General features: G+C 37.5%; 1 protein-coding gene across 1 annotated transcript in view; it reads right to left on the reverse strand.

Moving 5' to 3' along the window:
• The window catches only part of lhfpl7 (LHFPL tetraspan subfamily member 7), a 128,057-nt gene that overhangs the window by 68,431 nt on the left and 35,770 nt on the right, over positions 1-23,856 (reverse strand). Inside the window, exon 2 of the mRNA XM_083532015.1 lies at positions 22,247-22,385. Within this exon, the coding sequence (XP_083388141.1) occupies positions 22,247-22,385 (139 nt within the window). The remainder of the gene's footprint in view (positions 1-22,246; positions 22,386-23,856) is intronic.

Consider the following 23,856-nt stretch of genomic DNA (forward strand, 5'->3'; position numbering starts at 1 on the left):
ATGCCTGTAGGCTGTGAACATAAGCTGATATACAGATTGCATGAAAAAGTTTGAGTCCTTTTGATTTTCATCTCTTCTCTCTGATGACTCTTCTATGCAGATGTTCAACAGATTGTTCAGGCAATGCTGCAGAATATGTGTGAGGAATGTGTCCAATCCAATTAATCTATTTAGGCATAAAGAATCTTGAGGCTTTACAACTAAACAGGTGTCCAAACCTTTGTACATGCCACGATTAATTAACTGGTGCTATTCTGACCTCATGCGTTACCACGTCTGTGACTTTCACTCACAGTAAGTAGGAACAAAGAGCAAACATGAAATTCTGCATGAAACTGGGCAGAAAGACCTTCAACGAACTCAACCACCGATAATGTCAAAATCATTCGGCAACCTGTGCATGATGATCGTTCAATCCACAGGATCTCACTTCTGCACCCACCTTACTCGCCAGATTTGGCTCCTGCGGACTTTGCCCTTTACATCTCTCTCTTTCTCTCTCTCTCTCTCTCTCTCTCTCTCTCTCTCTCTCTCTCTCTCTCTCTCTCTCTCTCTCTCTCTCTCTCTCTATGTATGTGTCTCTCTCTATATATAAAGTCATGGCCAGAAATATCAGCACCCTTGCAATTCTTTCAGAAAATTGTTGCAGTTGCAAATTATTTGGTTCTCACATGTTTCCTTTTTTGTATTTGCATTAGAACAACACAAAAAAACAGGTGGGAAAATTAAGATCTGATACAATTCCACACAGAACCCAAAAAATGCACTGGACAAAATTATTGGCACCCTTAACTTAATATTTGGTAACACCCCCTTCCCCTTTGGAAAAAAACAACTGAAATCAATCGCTTTCCATAACCATGAATGAGTTTCTTACACCTCTCTACTGTAATCTTAGACCACTCTTCTTTTGCAAACTGCTCCAGGTCATTCAAATTTGAAGGATGCCTTCTCCCAACTGCTGCTTTGAGATCTCTCCAGATGTGTTCTATAGGATTCAGATCTCGATTTAATGCTGGCCTTTTCACAACTCTCCAGTGCTTTGTTTGTAACCATTTCTGAGTGCCTTTTAAAGTGTGTTTTGGGTCATTGTCCTGCTGGAAGACCCATGACCTCTGTTGGAAACTTTATGACACTTTCCACTATATTGCACCCCAAAAATTCTTTGGAAATCAAAAGATTTCATGATACCGTTCACACAGTTAAGTGCCAGAAGCAGCAAAGCAACCCCAAAACATATTTAAACCTCCACTATGTTTGACTGTAGGGGCTGTGTTCTTTTCTTTCAAGGCCTCATTTCTTTTTCTGTAAACAGTGCCCTGATGTCTTTTACCAAAATGCTATACTTCTGTCTCATCTGTCTACAGTACATTCTCTAATCGATAGAGAAATACCTCACCTTCATGTTCTATTATAATATTATTGTCATTTTATAATTACACAGCAGAATAATCCATAATACATGGTACATATAATGCATGATACTAGGTTGTTTAGTTATCAAATCATGAACTGATTGTTCAGTGCCATCATCATTCTAGATCGACATCAATATCCTGATAGCGGAAGAAACAACTTTTTGCGAACAAGGAGCTTCTCAAAACCCTTTCCTGCCCACTGGAAACTACATCTCAACCGGTATTTACTCTTTTAAAACAGCTTCAAGCTGAGTTCATATCTGCTGCAATGCAATAAATAATAAATGCGTTTTTGAAGGATTCATGTGTGTGTGTGGACCTACATTTGCTCCTTCTCTCTCCCTATCTTACACACACACACACACACACACACACACACACACACACACACACACACACACACAACCACACATAAAAATAAAGGGGATGAAAAACTGTGGGGTGAGGCACTCAGTGTTTGTGTGCGTGTGTGTGTGTGTGTGTCTGCGCGCACCAAGAAAATTCCAGATTCCAAATTCCAGACATGATGAAAGCAACTCCAAATGCCAGTCAAAACATAGAGCAATAACTACAAAACGTTCTGTAACAAAACATGTAATCTTGTAGCACTAATAGTGGCATACATAATAGTGTGTATGTTTGTGTGTGTGTGTGTGTGTGTGTGTGTGTGTGTGTGTGTGTGTGTGTGTGTGTGTGTGTGTATTTTGGAAAGGTTAAATGTACTGTGTTCTTTGACTGAGCAATTTGTAGGGCAGCAAACCTACAATCACCTGGGACAGAAGAATGAAGTTTGCATGTTTCTTGTTTCTGTGTGTGCTCATGCATGTACTTTAAACACACAAGCGACCAAATGTTTGAGGTCAAACACCGAAGAACGAACATAACATCGACCAAAAATGGTGTTCGGTCAATGAACTTTGTTCAGTAATGTGCAATTTAAAGCTGTAGAAAATTATATGTTTAGCTGGGGAAGGAAACCTGACCTGAAATTGATGTACACAAGGAATTAAACTCATGAAAGGGAGTGAAGTTACAATTACGATGATTTTACAATTAATAAGGAGTGGTGGGATCTGATTTGACCCCCTCCAAAAAAAAGGAACAAAGATAGAAAATACTAACTTGTCATGATGCAACATTAAACAAAAAACACGTGTGCTCATTGAGACCTTCAATGCTAAAGAGAAAATGTTCTGTACCCTTCCCCAGATTTGTGCCTTAATACAATCCTGTCTCGGAGGTCTACAGACAATTCCTTGGACTTTATGGTTTGGTTTGTGCTCTGACATGCACTGTTAACTGTAGGACCTCATATAGACAGATGTGTGCCTTTCAAAAACATGTCCAATGAACTGAATTTACCTCAAGTATCGTCCAATCAAGTTGTAGAAACATCTCATCTCAAGGATGATCAGTGGAAACCAGATGCACCGGAGCTCAATTTAAGTGTCATGGCAAAGGCTGTAAATACTTATGTACATGTGATTTATTTTTCATTTATTTTAAATACATTAGCAAAGATTTCAAACACACATCTTTCATTTCTGTCAACTTGTCATTTTGAGGTATTGTTTGTATAATTTTGAGGGAAATAATTAATTTAATCTACTTTGGAATACAGCTGTAACGTGACAAAATGTGGAAAAAGTGAAGTGCTGTGAATACTTTCCGGATGCACTGTATATTTGGTTCTTCCTCAAACCATTTTTCACAACGTTAGAAGCACACAATTTGTATCAGATGTCTTTGTATACTGTAGAATTACAATTGAGCTTTACTGGAAAAAAGAGGCTCAAACCTGTTTAGGCATAACAATTGTGCACAAAGTGAGCTCCATGGACACATGGTTGGAGAAGAAGAACTTGAGTGTTCTGTATGAAGCCATGACCCTAACATTACTAAATACCTTTGTTTTAAACTGCTATACAGACTCGGCGCCTGACTTTTCTCAGAAGAGTAAAGCTTATTATTACCAGAAAAAGGGGAATAAATCTAAAATGTGATGTGCAACAAGCATATAGATGAAATGATGTCACACACGTGTGTGTGTGTGTGTGTGTGTGTGTGTGTGTGTGTGTGTGTGTGTGTGTGTGTGTGTGTGTCTTTTAAGCAAGGCCCTTAACCCTCAACAGCTCTGTTGTATAAATGAGATAAATGCACATCGCTCTGGATAAAGCTCTCTGCTATAAACATAGGCATAAATAGTCCTAATGATCACAATAATTACAATAATCTTCACGAGCCATAATAAAGCTGTTTACATGCACATCTATTGTTAAAAGAAAAGTCAGCTAAACTGCATTGACTATTGCAGTTATCACTTATATTAAAATGTGAAATCGTCTTTCCTGAGGAAAATGTTTAGGTAAATATGTTTATTTTTACGAAGCAACACTAAAAACATAAATACAATTTATTTTTTATTATTTATACAGTATAAACCGTCCATAATATAATGGATGGAATATAATAAAATGCAGATGTAAGTTAGCGAGAGAAGGAAAAGACAGCCAGACATTACTTACAATTAAAATAAAAGGCCATCACTTCCTCCTTCAGGGTGATATAAAAGTACAAGTTTCGAGGTTACTGCGGAGGTAACCGGCTAATGCGAGATGACACGCCAATAACTGAAAAACTCATAAAGGTTCTCCTTCCAGCATCCGATTATGAGCATCACAGGACGCAAAATATTTATGAGGAGGGATTAACACAGGCCTGTGGTGCGGCATAAAGACTACACATGCCTTCAGGAATGAATTTCTTACTTTGTCATTTCCTTTTTTTGTATTAAGAGAAAAATTTAAATGAGATGTTTCGTGAAAAAGGCTGCATGTCTTTCATTGTCTTGGAGTTACTGAGAGAAGCCAGGAATCTATCTTTTGTTTCTTTGTGTGTGTATGTGTGTATATGTGTGTGTGTGTGTGTGTGTGTGTGTGTGTGTGTGTGTGTGTGTGTGTGTGTGTGTGTGTGTGTGTGTGTGTGTGTGTGTGTATGTGTGTTTTTGTCCTTGTAAAAAATGCATAACAGCAGACAAGCTTGTCAAAGCTTATCATATGGAAGGAAGTGTGTGTGTGTGTGTGTGTGTGTGTGTGTGTGTGTGTGTGTGTGTGTGTGTGTGTGTGTGTGTGTGTGTGTGTGTGTGTGTGTGTGTGTCCAATTTCAACTTAATGGCATAGACAGGATAGGTTAGGTCACTTAGTCTCAAGGTCAATAGCAGATCAATGAGTGTGTGAGTGTGAGATGTTCGTATCAATTATCCTTCCACTGAGTGTTGAATTGATGTTGCATGTGTAATGATCATGTCTTTTCCACACTTCGTCCTCAAACCTGGCATCCAAGACTGGCATGCACCGAAATGTCAGATGAGCCGTTCCAGTTCTTTCAAGGCCAGGCCATTCACACAAGACTAATATGTCTGTGCAATGCTGACGTATATAGGTCGTGGATTAATGGTGGACAACGTTGTCCCCAGGTGTGTATGTGTGTGCAGAAATGTATCATGACTTCACACCTCGTTGCGAGCCATAATAAAGCTGTTTACAAAGCAACTGCTGTTCTGGCTGTAGCTGCAGAACCCTCCAGAACCCTCACCTGAGAGTTTCTGAAGCACATGTGAGAGTGTGTCGTACTTCATCAAGTCAGAATTCTCACTATAACTCGAGCATCTGCCCAGCCAAAGCTCTTTTAATGATTATAATGAGAAATACCTGCGAGATGGCTTTTAGTAAAGTGCATTAATGCTAAGTGTGTATATATATATATATATATATATATATATATATATATATATATATATATATATATATATATATATATATATATATATATATATTCTGAATATATATATATATATATATATATATATATATATATATATATATATATATATATATATATATATATATATATTCAGAATGTGATATTAGGTGTATTTACTCTATGTATCATTGACAGGTGGCCTGATGTGAAGTGAAAAGTCAAGTGTTTTATTTCTCTTACCATTTATTTATTTATTTATTTATTTTGCAAGCAATACAATGTGTACTTTTTGTCCATTTCTTCAACATTGAATGTGGAATGCCCACTAAGCAAGCTTCTGTTAACATTTACAGATTTTGATTGTTACAAAAGTGCTGACACTGAAAATCCCTTTAGTAAATGGTAAATGAGCTTTTTTTTTATGAAGCCCTGACCTATATCAACAGCTTCTTTGTTTTTTTTTTTGTCATTATAAAAACCCTAAACCTAGATAAAGTATTACCTAGATAACAATAACACAAACCTAACACATTAATCGCTGTTCAATGTTTATTGAGAGAAGGTCTTGAGAAAAAAAGCTTTTAAATAACTTAAAGTAACTAATACACCTTGAAAATGTAGTGAAACCCTTAGATTTTTCTAACATATATATATATAACATAGATTTCAACCATATATAGCTGACGCTGTATACAGTGAATTGAGACACCGTTTCTCCAGAAACCTGGTGCTACATGAAACAACATAGACCTACATCACATACCATAGATCTACATACAATACTCAGAGCTAACAAATAAAGTAACTTGTCCTCACCACATAAAGTGCATCGTGTGCGACACAGTTTAGTGAGTTTGTGTGTGTGTGTGTGTGTGTTTGTGTGTGTAAACTCAGTTCAGTTCTGTGTGTTGAGAAGCCTGATAGCTTGAGGGGGAAAAACTGTTTGTGGGGTCGTCCACAATGTTGAAAAAAAATATATATTTGCGGATGCAGCGTGTGGTGTAAATGTCCGTGATAGAGGGGAGAGAGACTGCAATGATCTTGTCAAATTTTCTCACCAGAGATGGCAAAAGTACATACATCTTTCACTCAAGTAGAAGCACAGCTACTCATGTTTTAAAAGACTCAAAGTTATTTTTGAAGACAGTTGAAGTACTGACTTCACTTTTTCACTCACAGTAAAGAAGTTTGGGCTCTGACATGTACTTAAGTAAAAAGTAGTCATTACTACAACCTGTTTTCCTGTCATGCTGGTAACTGGACCTCACGTCATATTAATATATTAATACAAAAATTTTTGTTACCTAGTGAATGTATCTAGGCTGAACATTCAACATATAGAACACAAGCAGACCACAGATGACAGGAAAGTCTCTGTTCTCAGTCATGTTTACATCGCTGACTCCCTTTTTCTCATCCACGTTAGCGATACTTCTTGTTGCCTCTCATGTACGAGAGCCAGGAAATTATACACCAGTGGTATGAAAAGAAATAGGTTGATGGGCTGAAAGCGGTGTGCAATAAAAAAAAAAAAAATATTGATCATGTCAACAAATAGATTAAAACTAAAGGAAAAAGTAGAAAGTACAGATATTTGTGTAAAACATGTAATGAGGATGAAAGTAAAATGCTGTCAGAAAAATAAATAGTGAAGTAAAGTACTTCTACTGTACCAAGAAGAACATTACTTCCCATCTATGGTCCTCATTATCTTCTGTAGGGTTTTGCAATCCAAAACGGTGCAGTTCCCAAACCAGGCATTGATGCAGTTGCTCAGGATGCTCTCGATGGTCCCTCTGTAGAACATGGTCAAGATTGAGGGAGGGAAATGGGCTTTCCTCAGCCTTCTCAGGAAATAAAGATGCTGCCAGCCTTTCTTTGTGATGGAGCTGGTGTTGAGTGACCAGGTGAAGTTCTCTGCCAGATAAACACCAAGGAATTTGGTGCACCTGATGATCTCCACGGCGGATCCAACGATGATCAGTGGAGAATGGTTGCTCTGTTCTCCCATAAAGTCAACAACCATCTCTTTAGTTTTGTCAATGTTCAGAGACAGGTTGTTGGCTCTACACCAGGCTGTTAACTGTTGCACCTCTTCTCTGTATGCCGACTCGCCATTCTTGCTAATCCATCCATCCCTATATTCAAAATAAGATGCTATATACCTCCTCTAAACCCATCAAGTGTATACTGAGCTATGCTTCCTCCTGTCCAAGCAAATCTCAGACGCTACAGAGAAAACCACCATGGAATTAGTCCTAATAAGAAAAAGAATAGCTCAGAATGTCTCTCGCAGGTGCTCTCGGCGCTGACGTCCTCACTAATACCATCACCCCGCGGATCGTAAGAGAACATGATGTTCCTTTAATCCGTGATGTTATCTTCCTCAATCAAAACATTCCGTCTCAAAGCAATGAAGCTGTCCATCACAGCCAATAATAAGGATAGTGTTCATATTACAGCTTGCCAGGAGTTCCTTTTTCAACAAAATTGTGTTCCAAAGCACTGTTCCCTCAGTGCTGACAGGCTAATCATCCTGTCATCATTAGCGTGTATTTAGCTCTTTATAATCGGCCCTGCTGTGGCAGGATTCAGTCCAAAATGCTGACTGTTTGGACCCCCTGTATCTTCTGTGCTAGCTAGAACCGAGTGCGCATGAGGATTGTCTGTCAGGGCTGTTTAGCATTTTGTCATTATTGAGCCGGTCCAAGTAAATCATAGCCTGTTAAACTAGAATTGTCAAAAAAAATATTTGCGCTAGCATTCGTTTATTAAAAGGAAGACAGGCATTTAAAACGGAGGATGAATCATGTTGGTTGTGTTTCTAGTAACGCTCAATATGTTTTTTTATTACTGTAATTAAAGTGCTAGAAAAATCATAAAAAAGGCTGTCAAGCTACACTGCTGTTTGATTATTAGGTTTCAAACTGTCTTGAAAAAAGATTGGTACATCAAGTACATCATGTTTGTCCTCACAACATATGCTAATTTCACTAACCTTGACTCATGTTCTCTGTGCATTTTATTTATTTTTCTTTTTTTGCTTGGTGACCAATGATTTTGAGACAAACGCTTGTAAGTAACTTTAATACACCACACTGGAGCTTAAAAGTTTGTGAAGCTTTTCGACTTATATTTTTGTGCATAAAAACCTTTAAAGTCAAAATGGGCCTTTTTTGTCCCATGGACTGAAAATACCTGACTCTAATTTCCCCTTTAGAGTTAACTGCTAATCCTGGAGGTACACATATATTTCTTACTTTTAGATATGTAACATTAAATATATATTTAACCTCCATAAACAAATGACCATATATAATATTATTGTCTCATTTGTTTAACTGCGTTCTCTTTGTCTACTTCTAGGACAAACTGATGATAAGCATCCTTAAAAAAAAACCTCAGCATCACAACACACAAATTTTAAAGCTAATACTTAACCAAAATAGACATTGCTAAAGTAAAAAGCAATTAGCTATCCTAGAATTTGTTACAGTAGCATTTCCATGCCAAAAAAACAACCTCTCTCAAACCCGAGGCATGAGAAATTAAACTAGACAACGATGTATCATGCCTTCGTTCAACATTTCTGCTGAATCCCCAAACAGGAAAGATGAAGAGACCAGAAGGGCAGATGAAAGCATCTGCCACCTTGTGCTCCATTATTTATAGAGCAGAGCCAACTTGGTCTCAAACCGCTGCTAGCATCTTGGCTAAGTGCCCCTCCTGTTAGGTTGAAATACAGGTCTTGAGTGAGAGAAACCTGAATAAACTTTACAGACTAAGATGCTCTCATTACAGTTAGCAGTAAAAGCTGAGAGAAGGAAAACTCAAAACATGGTAATTAATAGACTGAATAATAAATGAAAAACATGCCCTGTTTTTATAGATAATGTTCTGGGTCATAGAAACATTTCTCTTCAATGTGCTAGAAATACATGCAAGTGTTTCGTGTGCTAGCAAATGGAAAGCTCAGACAGAGAAACGCTCTAAAGGCATCGAAACCTTCATCAGAAAGTCTCCATCCACGACCGTTTAATTATCCAGATCTGAGACCACTAGTGCTTCTTTTTTGCAGATTTTTTGCTAGTATTTAAAAACTGCAGTGGTGGACAGAGGTGGAAGTAATTTTACTTCCTTATTGTCCTTTTAATTATCCGTACTTTTACATTTCACCTTTCATAAATTTTAATATACAAAATGTCCAAGACATTTGAATGATGTGTTAAAATCGCCATTTGTTTCTACCCAACCTTGAAAAATAAAGTCAATTGTGTGGAAGTGGAATGAAAACTGGGGTGGCATCTGCTCTCCGTTAGGCTTTGGAAAATGTGTTAATGAAGCACTAATTAGCCTATTAGCTAGCAAGCAACAATCTAGTGACTGAACAGGCAACAAAAGCCAAACAATTATATCTTTACTCATATTTCCTTCTGCTGCATAATTTATCACGAATGTCCCATATTACGACAAACCTTACTTGTAAGAGTGACACCATTTCTCATAGCATGTTTAAGGGACTATCAAGCTTCTAACAACTATTTCAAAAGTACAATCCAAAGTAAGAAGCAAAACTAATTCGTTTATTACTCTGAGCTTCGACATGCTGTAGTGAAGCTGTTTAGGAAGGGGTCCGGCAGCAGACATAAGCCAAGGCATTTGCAGAGACACGAACAGACGTTTTTTAATTGGCTGGAGAACTAATTAATTCACCTGATCAGCATCGAAATGACAGCCGAGATAAAAAAAAAACACACATCAAACACAGCCAGAACCTTCCCAAACACCTGAGACTCATTTATATTCCTATACACACACACACACACACACACACACACACACACACACACACACACACACAAATAAACACAAATACACTCTATGTTGTCAAATTAGAAAAAAAGAAAAAATGTGAAAAAAGCAATCAGAAAAAATGTTCAGAACATTAGCTGTGGAGTACAAAAGAAAGATGCAGAGTCTGTTGAATAAGTATTTACCCCCATGTTACAAGCTGAAACTGAAATGGGCTTAATTGGGATCTTTACTGCTGGAAAAGTACAACATTTGATTTATGATTTATTTTTAAACTTTGACACAAATTGATATAATGGTGCTCGAGAGTATGTTTGCAGTTTTAGATGCCCATTACTTTATCCTGAACTTGGTTTGAGAGCTCTTTTTGGCTTGTCTGGAACAAACTTTTGACTCAGTTCAGCTAATTATGTGATTTCTGAAGGGAACTGGTTGCACTAGAATGAATCTAATGCAATGAGGGCGAATACATGTGCAATCACAAACTACACTCATTCCATTTGTAAGTAACTGTGCAGACCATATAGACCTTTTCCACCCAATGCACTGTTAGGTGTTATTTTGTGTCGATTCGTGACATAAAATCCCAATTAAGTTTCATTTTTCCTTGTTCTCTGTTAGCATTGCTACCACCCCAAAGTAGATTCTTTTCTAATTAACGACTGCCCTGAAATGCTTTATTCATCTTATACCATAACTTTACCATTAATTCTGTTTTCTTAAAACTTGTTTCTTAAAGTTTATTCAAAGTACTTTACTGGAGTGGAAGATCTTGAGTCGCCTGCTATAGAGCTTTGACCTCAACCCTATTGAACACCTTTTGGATGAATTGTAATGGAATGCTCACAAAATCTGTTTGTCTGGTGTCCACAAATGTTTATCCATATAGTGAACATATAATACATACATGTTTCTTAAACCCAGCTTATAGAGAGTTATACATAGCAATACCTACTATATGTATATATACTTTCCCTCAACGTGTGGTTGAAGCTGATGACAGTAAGCAATGATCTTCAAGATGACTTGAGTGTGTGTGTGTGTGTGTGTGTGTGTGTGTGTGTGTGTGTGTGTGTGTGTGTGTGTGTGTGTGTGTCTGTGTGTCTGTGTGTCAAATCTATATGTCTGGAGGCACAGCTCCTTGTTGTCTGTGTGCAGTTATCTGAATGACTGTATGCACTGCATATGATGAAATGAGCTTGCAACAGCTTGACAAATGAATATCCCGTAGTCTGGAGAAGATGCTAGGCAGGAAGGAAGAAATAGGGGGGGGTGTTTGCTGTTTATACTTGTGTTGACTGCAAAAAGAGAGAGAGAGAGAGAGAGAGAGAGAGAGAGAGAGAGAGAGAGAGAGAGAGAGAGAGAGAGAGAGAGAGAGAGAGAGAGAGAGAGAGAGAGAGAGAGAGAGAGGGAGAAAGAGAAGAAGGTTTTCTAATTGCCTCCGAACTTTATGATGAACAGCAGGAGGGAGCCAGTCCAACATCATGAGCATTATTCCCCATCTTTAGCTTCAGATGCAAATACAGCAGCTTCTTAGCCAGTCACAAAGCTTTGTGCCGTTGCACTCTCACGTCTGAGTGGATGAGAGTGAGATAACAGCAGGTGATTGTCAGCTTCATTGACAAGCAGCAGCTCTGATGGTCCGTGATGGACAAAACCAAAATGTGACTTCTTGCATTTGCATAATAAAAAAAAAAACTCCAGGGTGACCTCCAAAAAAAAAACTTGAGGTGAACGAGTGTGTGAGCATGTGTGGGTGTGTATATGTACACCTGGTGATAGAGTGTCATCCCATCATCCCATCATGCCTCCTGTCTAGCTCTCAGGAACAACTTAGGATTCACACATTTGGAACAACCACATTGAAAAAATTATTTGAACATCACATCATTTCTAATGGTTTCCACTTCAAATACCATTATAAACCATTATCTGTTGTCTATTATATAGTGTATTTGTGTGCATCACAAAATCTTTACCACAAAACCCCAAGAAACAAGTGTAGAAACATTTGCTTAATAAAATCCTAATGGCCTTTAATGGTGACCACTAGATACCAACCTTTGATCTACAAGTTGCCAAAGGTGTTTAAATGGAATTTAATTTTATCGGATATAACATGCCATAAATAAAATGCAACAAATTCCTGGTAGAATCTGGTATCTCACAAGGACTATTGCAATTTTAAATAAAACCAATATCATTCCTATTATAAACATGAAAACTGTTGCAGATTCTATGACAGTTTCTATTGTTTTAATTTCCATAGGGAAGCACCTACTGAAGATGGTGCTACTATATTCTAAAAATGAGAACACAAAATGGACCTTAATAACATTTCAAACAAAAAAAAACAATTAATGATAAATATAGATAACCATCACATGGCACACTCCCATGTTTTGTTGCAATTGTAGAAGCTTTTTCAGGTTACTTGCACCAAGTCACTAGCTACTGTAGCAAAGCAATAAGCAGGATGCTAGTTATCAAAATAGTAGCTGATAGCTAATAGCTGGTAATAATCAAAATTAAATAGTAAATCTGATCTAAATAGCAAGCTTTTTTATATCACCAGCAGGGGTTGGAAACTTTTAACTGCTTTGCATATACTATTGCTTTTAATATTGCTAGTAATTGAGTAAATGGTTATGGATGTTATAGCATAATACTTGTATTGGCTTTTTAAATAAAAATATATTACTTGACATTTTGCTCTAGCCAACTAAAAGTCAATATGTGGAGATTTTACTGCAATTTAAAAAAAAAAAAAGCAGAAGCAATGTCTGAGACAGTGTCTGAAATTATTTCTGAAATGATTTCTCTTTGGCTGCCAATCTTTTAAAGGAAGCAGATCTGCAAATTGTGCGGATCCTGTAGCAATATCAGCATTTCACAGCTCACACGTTAGCCATTAGCTAACTAAGCAATCTAGACTAGCTAGCAAGTTTTATAATAAAAAAAAAAAAAACTGTATTTAAATCGAGATGTCATTTCAACATGCTTATATATAAAATTGCTGCAGAATTATGTACAAGTGACATCTTTGCTAGATTGCTAATCATGTAGCAAGAAACGTGTATAAATAAACATAAGCTAGCTAACAAGTTAAGGAAGAAAGTCAGCAGCATTTGCCTAAATTAGCTAGCGGGTAAATGTTATTTGACTGTAGTTAAGGTGGTGTTTTCTTCAGCAGTTTAATTCTGATATACAATTTGGATCAGTTATTTAATCGTGATTACTATTCATGGAAATGTTTTCTAATATAGCAGTATTGTTACTCAAGTCTCTGTACCCTGTACCTCTAATGATGGCCATATACATACTCCTCATCTCTATAGCACACAGTTACAGAAGAAATATTATGCGAGGCAATGATGGGTTCCTTATATCAGTCTTTTTTTTCCCTTACTTTCTTCACCTGAGTTGCTCATTAGGGAGTTAAATGTTTCTTTGAAGCTGCTTGTGACGAAAGTCTTTTTGTAAAAAATAGGCATATTGACAAAGAAATTGTGCGTTGTGGTGTGGCAGCTACGTGGTGAGCCAAACTGCAGGAGACAGAAATACAGAAAGAAAAGAGTGAAGGAAAAAAAGCCCTAGAACAAACAGAATCCATAACTTTCTCTGGGAGATGATTTCAAAGACAAAGTGAACCAGAGATACAACGGACCATGTGCGAGATGTAAGAGAATTGTACAGCGCAGTACTAATTAGCTCTCATGGCTTTTTGTACTTGGGGCAAATTGGAAATTATTGGAGGATAAAAGCTAAAAATCGTTTCTAATAAGCATGTACTCATACACGTGGCGTCGTAAAAACACCCGGCGTGTGCGAGAGAGCGAATAATTCAAACTTAATTAATTAGGATTGCAAAAGGTCAGAAGGAGGGGATGTTTTTTATTACGTGGCCTGGGATTCAAGAAAGGGCCGTGCCGTTTTCCGTTATATCGATCACTCTAATTTATGCAAAAAGTGAACGAGCACGGGTTGGAGATTAGACACTCAACAGTGCCGGCACTGAAGTGTCCCCTTTGTCCCCTTTCATTCAGTGTCTGCACACCATATTATGGCTAATATAAAAAGGCATATAATACAACAAGCAACGGTCTCAGTGTTACTTGTTTTAGCTTACAGTCTTCATCTCCCAGTGGTCTGTGCTCTGATATATATATATATATATATATATATATATATATATATATATATATATATATATATATATATATATTGTGTGATTTATTTCAGGCTTCAACACTTTTACTTGCTAACTTAGGTTATTAAGAGTTATGGCTCCAATTCGACTGAGGAAATGAACCCTGGGCGTGTTGGGGCATGTTTTTATGTCACGATAAGGAACCAAAATATCCGTACAAGGATAAGAATATCTGATGGTCTTGACCTTGTAAAGACATTGTTTTTTTTTTTTTTTAAGAAAATCTTAAATACACCACATAACAACTCTTTATTAGTATTTTATTATTTCTAAAGAATGATGGAATCCAGTGTGCCCTGACAAACTGATTTCATTTCTAGTTTTATTTCTGTTCATTAATAAATGTGAAATTTTGCTGTTTAGTTTCAGTGGTGAGGTCGGTGTTGTATCTGTGCATACTGCGTGTATAAAGATTTATTAGAGCAACTGTAACTACATACTGTACCTATATGTTAATGCCTTTTCTATGATAGACTTTAATTTCTACTTTTTCTTATTTTTCTTCGCTTTTTGAAAAAGCATTTTCTGTTTGGGATCCATTTAATTACAGAGGTATTAACAACAATATCAATGAATGGATATCAAAGTCCTTACAATGATAGCAAGACAGACATGTCGGTGTTGGTCTATGTTCTCACATCATATTAAAACACATGCCACCACAATGTCCTGAATCCGGACAGGGAAAAAACAGCCCAATAAAATATACATGTAGAGAGTGTGGGAGAAGAAAAAGAGAGACAGAGCATCTCAGGGTGTTGTGAATCCCACCAAGTCATGCTGAAAAATTCATTGGAATATGAGATCAAGAACTCATGAGTCTCTTTCTTTTTCTCTCTCTCTCTCTCTCTCTCTCTCTCTCTCTCTCTCTCTCTCTCTCTCTCTCTCTCTCTCTCTCTCTCCCATGTTGTTTCTGAGACTTGCACGACAAGTCTAAGTGCACTAGTAAGTGTCTGAAACCCACCCCTGCTGCATGACACCAAAAATTAGAGAAGAAAGATATTATCACAACAACAATAAATAAATCACTCAAGATACATACAGTATCCCACGTATGTGCCAGATGCAGTTCATTTATATATTTTCCCATTTCCATTAATAATATTCAACCTTTTTACAATTTTTGTACAAAGAACAATCAAAAGTTCACTGAGAATGAAAAAAAGAAATATAAAAGGTCACTGGCTGATGAATTCAATTTCAGTTTCGGTTGAAATCAGTTCCCTTTGCTTTATTTTTTGACATGATCACTAACTCATTCGCAGTCCAGCCACTGGCTGTGTCTCTCGCTCGCTCGCTCTCTCGCTCTCTCTCTCTCTCTCTCTCTCTCTCTCTCTCTCTCTCTCTCTCTCTCTCTCTCTCTCTATATATATATATATATATATATATATATATATATATATATATATATATCTCACACACACAAACACATTTCTATTTCTCATATACGTTTGTCTTACTACCCTTTGTGAGGTCCTTCAACTGACATCTACTATATGAACAAAAATTTTGTGGACAACTGGCCAATAGAGTTCTATGAGCTTTTTTGAACATCGCATTCAATATTTAGTTCCCAATTTCTCTTAGTATAACCTACACTCTGGGAAGATGCTCCACTAGATTTTTGAGTGTGTATGTGGAGGTTTGTGCCCATTTAGCCACAAGGATGTGAGTAAAGTCAGGAACTGATTTAGTTTGAAAAGGCCTGTGGTGAAGCCAGCATTTTATCCCATTTATCCCATTTATCTCTATAGCAGGCTGCTTATGATCTTTTATTTCAAACCATATACACCAGATCTTCATGGAGCTGGCTTTATTCACAAGAACATTGTCATGCTGGAACAGGTTTTGGTCTCCTAGTTCAAGTACAGGGTAAATGTCATGCTACTGCACCAAAAGACATCTTATACAATTCTGTGACTCCAAATTTGTGCTAATGATTGGTTATGTTTGCCAAAACATTTTTTTTAAAAAAAGATTCCATTAACCATTTACATTCCTAGTTAAAAAAAAATTGCACTATAGTCATGCTATAGGTAGAAACCCTTATTTATTTATTTTTTTTGCAAAAAAGTGTCCATTATTTATCAAATTGACACCCACAAAGGGAACCACAAACACAGTGTTACATCATAGAAACATCAGTCTTGTTTATTGTTGTGCGCAGGATAAAATCAGTTAAAAATACCCACAAAAATTAGACTAGCACGCATGCTGGAATCAGATAGTCTCGCCTGACTCTTCTAGAAAGACCATTCAAGTCTGGGCATTTTGCTGCTTATCCAAATCAGTACTGCAGCTTCCAAACAATGGCGTATATGCTGCTTCAATGACAAAAAAATAATCTATTGATTTTAACAGTGATAAAAATTACGGGACTGGGTATCAGGATGAAATGTGAGAGACTCCCTGAGGACAGAGTAAGACAGCTGAGGTAACTAGTGAATCAATATAGCACAGAAAGTAAAGAAACAATCCACCATCTAACTAAAAGCCGTCTTTCATTTACAACAAAAAAAAAAGTGTAGTGGGAAATATTTAGCACCCAGTTAAATCCAACAAACACTGAGAAGTATATTTTTACTATTCATTTTTGGTAATATCAAGCTGTATATAAATTCATTTCTTTTAAAATTGTTCATAGGATTATTGACAAAAGTAATGAAAATCCACTTAGTTCGGGAGAAAAAACAAGTTTTGTGCTTCAAGATTCCTGATGTAACTGTAAATACACTATATTTCCAAAAGTATTGGGTCACCTGGTCATAAGTATGGTGATTTTTGAGCATAGCATTCCACATTTAGTCCTAATTTGTTCTTATAATTCCCTCCACTCTTCTGGGACGTTTTTTTACTAGATTTTCAAGTGTGCTTATGGATATTCGTGTTCCTCAGCCACTAGGCAGGTACTGATGTAGGTGATGTAGGACCTGCATTCCAATTCAATCTAAAGACATCCTATACAATTGAGTGCCTCCAGCTTTGTGGTAACATTTTGATAAAATAGCAAGAAAGGGCAGGTGACCCAATATAGTGTATATGTGTAAGCAGACCCACTACTGTAATCTTCAATTGATTGGTGTCCAAGCAAAGTAATGAGCATTGGTTAATGGTATAATAATACACTTTAAAGGTGAACTACTTTGTCAAGTTTAAAATGCGTATTAGTTTCAGTTTCACACAGGAATTTGCTGAAAAGTCTGTAAATCTGGGTCGTTTTATGTTAATGACTGATAAATCTATATATTAGGACAAAAACATAGGGCAAAACAACGAAAAACAGGGGATAGCTGGTGTGTGGTTAGACAAGCCAACGCCCTGCAGGGGCTGTGTTTAATTATTGGAAGATTTTGAGCTTTCCGTACCTAGGATGTGCTGTTTCATTTCATTTAGTCATCATTTTCAATGTTTTCAGCTGTGTGAGCTTTGCCTTTTATGGAGTTTTTTGGGCATTGCTATATGCAAATCAGCTGCCTTGAATACACTTGGTAAATGAAATGTCATTTGGTATTTATCAACATTCACATGTTGCTTTTTTGTTTGGTTCAGCCTTTTACACATATCTTTAAGGATTGCTTAGTTTTACATGCGTACTGTATGAGCTTCAAAGGTTTTCTGTCGATTATACGTCCTCTATTTGGCATCCGTGCTTTGCTAACAATGATTTTAACTGCCTCTTTTACCCTTGAATAACTGGATGCTTCTCAGCCTGCAAACAGAATATCAATCAACTACAAAACTGTTCTTTAATTGATACCCAAGCCAGATGCGTTTATTTTTTATGATTATAATAGTTTCACAACAATATCATTATTTTCTAATTAGCTTCAGGAAATAGATCAGGAGGAAGCACCTACTCCCTGCTGTTAACATGATCTACAGAGGCATTGTGATGACTATCAGACGAGGAAAGCCAGAAGCAGTAGGCGTTTAAATCGAAACGCGGAACAATATAGAGTGCAGGCACTTTTTGAGGGTTTTGCACTTGAATTACCGCTACAATGTCCTTTATAGATAAGTGATAAAAGCATAAACACTGGCATCAAGAGGGGCTAAACACTGGCTGTTATTATCACGGTTATAAATTCCCAGATGCTTGCGTGGGTGTTTATGAGTCCCATGAAAGGCGGTTGCCTCAATAAGTCCCATTCTGACCCGTGAACCTGTGACCTATTCTAAGGGTCCATAATTGTCTTTTTTACAGTAGCAATCTGAGCACTTGCCAATTCATCTCAACACGTCGCCGATGTCCGTCTCCTGGCAACAGTCATCAATGGCCACTATTTCATATTATTTATTGAATAAATCCACACTTTGTTGAGTGCCGTCTTTTTTTTTTTTTTTTTCAAGTGAAGGTCAGGTTTGTTGAGTTCTGAGTATAACAGTGATATTTACGGTGATAAGACTCGATCAGGTGACAAAATGGTGGTGAAATGACCGGCAACTCATCACAAGTGCTTGTTTATTTGTGCGACATGCTGTGCTTGGATTGATAATAACATCATTTATTTGCCAACAAGTCATTTGTTTCCAGAGTGCAAAAAAAAAAAAACAAGCTAGACCAGGGCTCCAGTTTAGAACATCACATCAAAGCTAATCAAATTGCAAGCTAGTGTTTGGCGACTGAAAGGAGAACATTGTGATTCGATCAGTGGATGCTGGTTGAAGGTATCAGCATTAGAGAGTAAAACAACTGGGATACCAATATTTCAATGTCGTGTTATTCCTAAACGTTCATGACCAAGTGAAAACGGGAAAGTTTCCAATCTTCTAGAAAGAAAAATCCATTTAAATGGCTCCCAAACTGATAATTCTCACTTGGACAGAGCAAGAAATAGTTACAAGAGTGCAAAAAAAGGTATCACAACATCTTTAAAAGCAAATCGAACACTTTTTCTTGTAGGTGCAACCAGTACTTTGGCAGATTCAGCAATAAAACATACAAAACTCTCTGGCAAGAGCTGGAAGTCTGAATTGTGGGATTGTATTGTGTTTTTAAAAGTGATGTTGAAAAGAGTCTTAGACTAAATTCAGCATAGATCATAGCATCAATACAATTGTGTCTAGATTTTTTTTACATTTAGCATGTTTCTCAGCAGATTTGATGACATTATTCCCAATGGCTAATCACCGATCGCCATTGTTTTCCCCCAACCAATCATTGTTCCTAACCACTGATCAACATTTTTTCCAATCTCTAATTAACATTGTTTTCAATGACTAATCACTGACCACTATTGTTTCCTGTCCATTGTTTTCTCATTTGCTAACCGATATCCAAACTCAATTGGCACCCACAGCAGCATATTGGCCTCGGGAGCAACCCTGTCCAAATGACAGCTAGTGATAGATAGATAGATAAAATCCCTTATCACCATTCTTCCTAACAACCGATCCTTAATCAACATTGTTCTCACTGACTAATTACTGATCCCCATTGTTTGTTCCACCAGTGTATATCTTTGTTCTTTATTTTAATGTCTCTTCTTGTCAAAATGTAAAAGGAATAAAAGAAAATGATTTAGTTCATGGCCATTTAATTCATGCCCAACTCCTTACTACTTTTTATTTCCTTTTTTCCGCATTCTTTATGGAAATGTAAGTATGGTGTGCATATTTGCATCGATAAAATTTTTTTCATTTATATATAATTATTAGTAAATGTGCTTTACTTTTATTATTTAGAAAGTGACCAATAATTTGTTACCAATATTGTATATGTAGATTGATTTCTCCTCGCTAAACTGTTTCTCAAGCGATCAGCACCACTGCCCAAGGGCCATGCGTTAGCAGTCAGAAGGTACTTTTTATAGTAAATTTATGATTTGCTGTTGGTCTGAACCAAATATATAAAATTGCATTGCATTGAATCACAATGTGATGATTAAAATTGTAAACAGATCGCACTGCATCGTAACTGGGGTAAATCGTATAGCATCGGTAGCTGCTTTATATGTATCTTTAATGAATCCTTTTATTTGCTACGCTTCAAGATGCGAATTGCATCGGCATCAGTTTTGGAGATAGTAAAAGTGCATCAATCATCAATAGATATTTTTGTTCATTATTTCTCTTTTTATGCAACTTATTTCTTTAAAGCAAACGATCGTGAGGATGAAATTAATATACATATTAGACAATGACAGCATCTGGTGACTTCTCTGAGCACCTCATTACCTCCCTTCCGCAAAAAAACGAGCTAGCATCACTGTGTCCAGGTTGGCCAGATTGCTAAAAGACGGTTATACTATACAGTGAGGAAAATAAGTATTTGAACACCCTGCTATTTTGCAAGTTCTCCCACTTAGAAATCATGGAGGGGTCTGAAATTGTCATCGTAGGTGCATGTCCACTGTGAGAGACATAATCTAAAAAAAATAATCCAGAAATCACAATATATGATTTTTAAACTATTTATTTGTATGATACAGCTGCAAATAAGTATTTGAACACCTGTCTATCAGCTAGAATTCTGACCCTCAAAGACCTGTTAGTCTGCCTTTAAAATGTCCACCTCCACTACATTTATTATCCTAAATTACATGCACCTGTTTGAGGTCGTTAGCTGCATAAAGACACCTGTCCACCCCATACAATCAGTAAGAATCCAACTACTAACATGGCCAAGACCAAAGAGCTGTCCAAAGACACTAGAGACAAAATTGTACACCTCCACAAGGCTGGAAAGGGCTACGGGGAAATTGCCAAGCAGCTTGGTGAAAAAAGGTCCACTGTTGGAGCAATCATTAGAAAATGGAAGAAGCTAAACATGACTGTCAATCTCCCTCGGACTGGGGCTACATGCAAGATCTCACCTCGTAGGGTCTCAATGATCCTAAGGAAGGTAAGAAATCAGCCCAGAACTACACGGGAGGAGCTGGTCAATGACCTGAAAAGAGCTGGGACCACCGTTTCCAAGGTTACTGTTGGTGATACACTAAGACGTCATGGTTTGAAATTCCATGGAAGGTTCCCCTGCTTAAACCAGCACATGTCCAGGCACATCTTAAGTTTGCCAATGACCATTTGGATGATCCAGAGGAGTCATGGGAGAAAGTCATGTGGTCAGATGAGACCAAAATAGAACTTTTGGGTCATAATTCCACTAAACGTGTTTGGAGGAAGAAGAATGATGAGTACCATCCCAAGAACACCATCCCTACTGTGAAGCATGGGGGTGGTAGCATCATGCTTTGGGGGTGTTTTTCTGCACATGGGACAGGGCGACTGCACTGTATTAAGGAGAGGATGACCGGGGCTATGTATTGCGAGATTTTGGGGAACAACCTCCTTCCCTCAGTTAGAGCATTGAAGATGGGTCGAGGCTGGGTCTTCCAACATGACAATGACCCGAAGCACACAGCCAGGATAACCAAGGAGTGGCTCTGTAAGAAGCATAGCAAGGTTCTGGCATGGACTAGCCAGTCTCCAGACCTAAACTCAATAGAGAATCTTTGGAAGGAGCTCAAACTCCGTGTTTCTCAGCGACAGGCCAGAAACCTGACTGATCTAGAGAAGATCTGTGTGGAGGAGTGGGCCAAAATCCCTCCTGCAGTGTGTGCAAACCTGGTGAAAAACTACAGGAAACGTTTGACCTCTGTAATTGCAAACAAAGGCTCCTGTACCAAATATTAACATTGCCTTTCTCAGGTGTTCAAATACTTATTTGCAGCTGTATCATACAAATAAATAGTTTAAAAAATCATACATTGTGATTTCTGGATTTTTTTTTTAGATTATGTCTCTCACAGTGGACATGCACCCAAGATGACAATTTCAGACCCTCCATGATTTCTAAGTGGGAGAACTTGCAAATTAGCAGGGTGTTCAAATACTTATTTTCCTCACTGTAAATGAGCTTTCATAAATTAGTAAATAAGCACTCACAAAGCAGTTGTTGCCCAGAACTACTTCAAACTCTGTCCAGGCCTAATCAGGTCATAACGCTACAAATAACCCCCTTCCAAAATTTGCATAATGCTAATTAGTGTCTGTTAGCTATAAAAAACAGTTGATGTGATGCGGAAGGTGACTGTATACTAACCTGCAGCCATCTGCATGTATCCAGCCAGTGTGCAGATCTTCCTCTCACAGTTTCCACCGGGCAGGAAGATGGTGATGATGGCCAGCAGCGAGCTGACAGCCAACAGCGCGCAACCTCCGGAGCACAGCACAGCACTGGTCTGCAAGCACAAACACAATCCAAACCCTCAGCATGGTGCAGCGTATTTTTTCTTTTTACATCATTACCTTGTAGTGTTATTATTTTTTTATTATTAGTGTTTCAGTGGTACTACCGAGCCTGACCAGCAGGAACAGTGTCAGATAAGGGAAATACATTGTCTCAAACCACCAGGCCTTGCAATAGAAAATGGCTCAGAACTTTATTCTGGGCTTTTTTTTTTCTTTTCTTCGCCTCCATTTAGCACAAACCCTGCATCCAGAATGCCTCCAGCATTGTGGATGAACCCAGTCACTCATCACATAGACTCGACCCCCCTGTTGCCTAAAAAAAAAATATACCCACACTATCCTCACTGGCGCTTTTATTACATATATCTTTCATAGCTGACCTCCTTTACCTCTCGTAAGTGTTCTTCCTGATGTCGTCCTTATATCTGTATGCTTTATATGTGCTTACTCTTTTTTACAGTGATACTTATTATTTCAGCATGTTATCTGCATGATCAGGCTGCACGTTTATACTTACAGCTGCTGGTTCTCTGTAATTATTGTGTTTGGCAATGCAGTGCTGTATATGACTCTCGACTTGCATCACTTTACATTGACGCGGCACTGCCTTTTATGCTGCAAGCTTTTCAGACAAGCACATCATTTCCACCTCCAGATGTATATTTCATCATATGTCATGTATAGAAATGTAATTGCAACTTAATTCTTTGCTGCATCACTCCCTTAGTGTACTGTATCATACACTATAAACCATAAAAAATCAAACATCACAGTCCTAACATAATTATTTGAGTGCAGTTTAAATTCTATGACAAGAGACATGATGACGAAGCAGTTTTTACGGTAATATCGGATGTGGTTTTAGCTACCTACTGAGTGAGTGACAACATGGCAAGAAGAAACTTCATTAGATGACAGGAGGAAGGTCTTCCAAACCACATGCGTTCTGAGGGTTTATTAGATATGTAAATATCTGATATCACTAGTCAGTGAACAGCATGTGAAAGATACAGACTGTATCTGACTTTACTTTACTAAAACCCTTGTGGCTGAATGAACACAAATCTCTACAATCACACCCCAACATCTAGCGAATCATCTTTCCAGAAGAGTGGAGATTATTATAACAGTAAATAGGAAGTGTAATGGGATGTATATAAGTATATAATCTAACTATCAACAATCTAAAAAATACAGTGTGTATATATACACGAGAAAACTGTGGATGGTTCCACTCAAGGGCCCCTTTAGAGTTTTGCCCATGTTATGTCCATCAGTGAACAGTTGACAACCTCAACAATGATTATGTACAATGATAACTACAATTAATTGACTTTTGGTGTCACCTTGATGAGCAATTGGTCCTCTTTTGAGTCTGGTTCCTATGTAAGGTTTCTTTATAATAACATCTAAGGCAGTTTTTCCTTGTCACTATCGCCACTGTCTCTTTCATGAAGGATA

This window comes from Silurus aristotelis, assembly GCF_946808225.1.
Source record: "Silurus aristotelis genome assembly, chromosome: 26".
Lineage (NCBI taxonomy): Eukaryota > Metazoa > Chordata > Actinopteri > Siluriformes > Siluridae > Silurus > Silurus aristotelis.